At 38.7% G+C, this 5,828-nt stretch overlaps 1 protein-coding gene across 1 annotated transcript; it reads left to right on the forward strand.

Annotated features, from left to right (window-relative positions):
• Positions 1 to 239: 239 nt before the first annotated feature.
• LOC106758243 (protein FAR-RED IMPAIRED RESPONSE 1-like) lies at positions 240 to 1,856 on the forward strand. The gene has a single exon (XM_014641184.1). The coding sequence runs from the start codon at positions 240 to 242 to the stop codon at positions 1,854 to 1,856; it is 1,617 nt and encodes a 538-aa protein (XP_014496670.1).
• The last annotated feature ends 3,972 nt before the right edge of the window (positions 1,857 to 5,828 follow it).

Genomic DNA, 5,828 nt, shown 5'->3' on the forward strand with positions numbered 1-5,828 from the left:
TCAACCCCGAAGTTAAAACACTTCCCAGCCAAACCAAACAATGTCCAGCTGGAATAACGATTTCAAAGAAGGACGACAAATGGTTTATAAGGACTGTGAACTTAGACTACAGCCATGACCTATGTCCAACTACTTCAAAGTTAATCCCTGGCAATAGGAAATTGAGCATGCAAAGCAAACACACTTTGGAGGTGAATGACGAATCTGGAGTGCGGATTAATAAGAGTTACCTTAGTATAATGACCGATGCAGGTGGATATGATAACATGGAATTTACGGAGCGAGATGCTAGGAACTACATTGGTAAACACAGAAGATCCTTATGTAAGGACGGTGATGGACAAGCATTGTTGCGACACTTTTCGGCAAAGAAAGANTTAAACAAAGATTTCTATTACGAGATTGAGTTGGATGAAGGGAATANAATTTGCTCTGTTTTCTGGGCGGATGCGAGAAGTAGAGCAGCATCTGAAGAATTTGGGGATGTTTTGTGTTTCGACACAACTTATTTAACGAATAAGTATGATATGCCATTCGCGCCTTTTGTTGGAATCAATCATCATGGGCACTCCATATTACTTGGTTGTGGATTGTTGTCATCCGAAGACACAAACTCTTTTGTGTGGTTGTTCCAATCGTGGTTGAGATGCATGGGTAATAAGGCCCCAATANGAATTATAACTGATCAATGTAGGGCAATGGCAAATGCCATTGAAGAAGTTTTTCCCAATACCAAGCATCAATGGTGTTTATGGCACATAATGAAAAAGTTGCCAGAAAAATTCAGCGCTTGTAAGGAATATAATAGTATAAAATCACATATTAAGAAGCTTGTGTATGACAGTGGTTGTCCATCAGATTTTGAAAGTGGTTGGGGAGCACTACTACGGAGGCATGGATTACATGAAAATGAATGGTTATGCACAATGTATGACGACAGACACAAATGGGTCCCTTGTTATTTGAAGAAAGATTTTTGGGCTGGCATGTCAACCACTCAAAGAAGTGAGGGAATGAATGCCTTTTTTGATGGCTTTATAAATTCAAGCACAACCCTTCAACAATTTGTGGTTCAATATGACAATGCCCTAAGAGTTAAAGCACAAAAAGAAATTCAAGCTGATTTCTCATCCCTAAACACGACGGTTGGATGTGGCTCTCAGTCACCAATAGAGAGACAATTTCAACTGGAGTCACCAATAGAGAGACAATTTCAACTGGAGTACACACATTCAAAGTTTGAAGAAGTTCAAACCGAATTTAGGTCAAGAATGAATTGTTTCATCAAAGACACTGTTAAGGATAACATGTCAAACACTTACACAGTTAAAGAGGAGCGGCTATGGGATGGCAAAAGTGCAGACCAATATCATACAGTACAATTTGATCCAATTACCAAAGACATCACCTGTTCGTGTTTACTCTTTGAGTTTCGGGGTATAATATGTCGNCACTCCCTTTTGGTTTTTGGACAGGAAGATGTTTGTAGTGTACCCTCAAAATACGTTCTTCGTAGGTGGAGCAAGAATATCCGTAGAAGACACACTTTGATTAGAGCAGCGTATATTAACTCCAGTCTTCAACCTACCATGCAAAGATACCAAAGTTTGTGCAAATCATTCTACGAAATTGCTGAGGTAGCGTGTGAGTCAGAACATGTTTCTAGGGAGTTGGAGAAAAAACTTCATATGTTGTGTAAAAAGTTTGGCTGCAGTTCTACGATGACAAATAACATAGTGAGTGAAGGAGGCGAACTGCGTTACGACAATGTTGTCCCTACTTCCATACAAGAAAGCAGTGGTGAAAGTGGTGATTTACTTGTACGTAGTCCCATAGCAGTCAAACGGAAGGGGTGACCGTGCACCAACCGGTTAAAGTCAGCCGTTGAGAAACGGACCAAAAAAGGAAAAAATGTGTCAACGAAAAAGAGTTCAAGAACATCCATTGAACAATGTGTGAGTATTTTACTTTTATGTTTCTCCATTTAAAACTTTGTTTTATGTTCAAATTGGGTCTAATTATAATTGTCTTTATTTAGGCGACTACATTACCAAACCTAACACAAGGTGAGGAAGAGATACAATTTGGATCCCAATCTTACCAATGCTACGATGTATCCCAACAATCCAACATAGCTCAATCTGGATTTATGTCATTGTTAAATGCCGTACACAACAACTATGATGACAAAATTGTATGACATATATTGTTGGTTTAATGACAAATTTAGTTATTTTGTTTTGTGTTATGAAATAGCTTTATTTATATCATGTTGTCACATAAAGCAGCAGCAATAGTAATCGTTTACGTTGTTGGTGTAAACGATTACAACATAAGCGTAGGACTAAATTACCCTCTATGTTATGTAGTGTACACACGTGCCCTTATAACTTCCACGCCACTATCAATTTAACAGCCCACTACTCCCACTAAACAATTTGTGATTTTATCAACTTCCACAATCACTTCCTACATATACCAACCCAACCACAATTATTCCCCAATTCAAAACCCTAACACAATTGCAATGGGTGATCGCGCTAAGAAGAAACAAAAGGCATCGTCGTCGAATGCGGGCGGACGGCGCCGACAACGCAGTCCCACACCATCCCCACCACCTTCATCGCCGCACCCAGTGCATGACCTTTTCTCCAGTGTCGAACAAGAGGAGAAATTTGCAAAGCATTTTGTCAATCGAGAAGTATTAGAAAGCAAGTTCTTAGACGCGGAGTACTTCGAAGAATCAAATTTCGAGTTCTATCACATATTGTGTGCTGCTGGATTGAAGGAATTTGTTTGCTTGAAACATTCTTTCTACCCAGAATTAGTTAGAGTGTTTTACAACAACATGCAAATTTCTCACACTAGAGTCATTCGAACAGAGGTAAAGGGTGTGAAAATTAAAATTAGCCCTAAACTCTTTAATGAGATTACCTTCCTCCCGTCCAATGGTCCTCCTTTTGAAGGACGTATGGTGGATGAGTGGAAAGAAGACTATAATTCCATAAGTGGTAGGGAATTTGTCCGTAGAGAAGATGCTGAAATACTTCCAAGGTTAACTGCATGGCAAATGAAGGTTCAACATAGGATTCTACATTATGTTCTTACAAGGATCCTTTGTCCTCGATCAACCAACATTGGACAGCCAACTGAAGAGGATATTATGCTGATCTGGGCTCTTTTCAATGGCAAGGAAATTAACTGGGGACATCTTATAAGGTACAAGATGAAGAAGGCGTTAAAGGACAAAGCCAAACTACCTTATCCTCATTTGATAACAATGTTTTTGGATCGCTTTGAAGTTCCTATTGACAATGATCCTGTGACCGAAGTTATGATCAAGCAAAAGATGGATTANGATACTATTCGGTCATTTGGNTATGTGCAGAACCCACANGGACAGTGGGTAATTGGTAAACAAAATCCACCCATTGCTGAAGATGAAGCNGCAGAAGATGAAGANAACGATGAGGAAAACTCTTCTACAACACTAAGTGATGTGATGAATCGTATAGATCAAATGCAGACTTTCGTCGCCTCTAGACTTGATGGTATAGAAAGTCGTTTTGATCAATTGGAGAGTACGATGGGAACAAGATATGACAACTTCCAAACACAATTTGGAAACATCGACACGGCCATTGGGAGCATGGAGGAGGAACTGCAGCACCTCCGGATGCGCTTTGATAATGCTCCTCAACCTTGAAATGTGGATCTTTGTCTTTGTTCTTTGACATGATGAATTGTAGTAGTCTATTTATTTTCAGTACTTAGTGGTAGTCTTTGTTGAGGCAATCGTTTCTTATTGTTAATTAAACTTGTGTTGAACAATGTATCCACGAAAGTTGTGGTTGTTTTTCTTATTTCAATATACCCAAACTGGTTAATGTGGACAATAGGGTCCCGTACTTGATGATTAGTGGATTCTGCATACGTAAGGTGTGTCCAAAAGTGAATTCTCATTATTGTAATCGTTTACAATGACGGCGTAAACGATTACATTTAACAACATTCGCGCAGAGCTTAAATGGTTCACTATGTCTAAGTTCCAATGACAATGGTAATGTTATTAAATATTTTTTTAATGAATCCAGTCATTGTTTAAATGGACGGGTACAATTGAATCCGTTCCAATTGATGGTTATAACCATGTTTTGACCACTTTCAAAGTGGTTGGTTACTCTGTTGACTGTATTAATGGTGCATTCAGCACCATTTAAAACTTCCAACGTTATCATAAAGCCATTCAAAGTTATTTGAAAACTTTGACAGAACATTTAATGCTCTATTTTGACCATAACGGTTTCCTAGAAGTTAAGGAGGAACCCATGTGCCTATAAATTGGAGATCTTTTATTTTAACTTAANAAAGANAAACCGTAATACACGANCAGGTTATTTTCTTGTTTGGGAAAACATGGCATCATCATCAACTCAGCAAACGTCAACAACATTGTGGGAATTCNTCACCATCCACCTCAAAGATATGGTAAAAATCTTGTTGTTATTGTATAACGAATTTTAAGTACTCTTACTTTCACACCTACTTTTGCAGGAATTTGGGTATGTGGATAGGCACTTTGCTGCCGCATTCGAGAATGAATTAGGAACAACGTGGACACTGTTCGACAATCATGGTCGAACGCACATCGTTACTTACAACATGAACACCTTACATCCAAGAATAACAACTGGATGGANTTCCATGAGAGACGTATACCATGAAAGGCTTGATGATGCGCACATCACGTTCCAATATTTGGGTGACAACCATTTCAACATTATAATTTATTTCGGCCCTTGCAGCAACAGAAGTANGGAATTTTTCATTCATCAATCTACATATGATCCTGAGGCGTCCTTATTCGCTGTGAAATTGACTAAATCACAATGTCGAGGAAGTCATTTGGTGCGTATCCAATTTTTCGACTTAACCAAAATTGTTTTGCATGACTATTATACAATAACTTATTATTGGAACTATTGCAGGATTTGAGAACCAATTTTGGGAATGCAATNAGGAACAACGGCTTTACAGAGGTTGTGCTTCTTGGTCATAAGGAGGGCATCCGGTGCAAGGTTCTCGTTTCACACACAAGGAATGCAACGAAGTTTGGAAAAGGGTGGAGAGATTTTTGCATTGAATATGGCCTGAAGGAAGGAGACGTTCTTGTNTTCGAAGTTCAGAACCATGTCCATGACATTGCTGTAGAAGTGCACATTAATGGATGTATCTGTAATATTAACAGCCATATATCGCTGTGAAGTAGACTANAGAACATGTATTTCTGTTCAACTTATGTTATATTTATGTCACAATAAAGCATTGTTTAAGGTTACATCGAATTATTAAAATACAAATGCCTATTCCCTATTACATGTGATGTACATGATGTCCTCAACCTATATTATTACCCTACTAAAAAATACATCAACTGAACGAACTTAGTAAGACATTTTTAAAATGGTCCCCTGAGACCAAAAACATGGCTCCCTACGTTGAAGTTTCTGTCCAAAAGTTCATTTCTGTTCTGTGTAATCGTTTACACCTGTGTTGTAAACGATTACAACAGGTGATCTTGCAGAATCACTCTCCTTTGCTGTTGTGAGTTCTCACCAAGGGTGGGGTCCTTCCCAACCCAAGAAGGTTCAGACTAAGCGACAACATCTCTCAAACCACAAATTGCCACACAAAACAGTTCAACCAATTGTAAAAAAACCTAAATTTCAGACATGGTCCCCTGAGACCAAAAACATGGCTCCCTACGTTGAGGTTTGTGTCCAAAACTGCATTTCTGTTCTGTGTAATCGTTTACACCTGTGTTGTAA

The sequence above is a fragment of the Vigna radiata genome, chromosome 4 (assembly GCF_000741045.1).
Source record: "Vigna radiata var. radiata cultivar VC1973A chromosome 4, Vradiata_ver6, whole genome shotgun sequence".
NCBI classification, from domain to species: domain Eukaryota; kingdom Viridiplantae; phylum Streptophyta; class Magnoliopsida; order Fabales; family Fabaceae; genus Vigna; species Vigna radiata.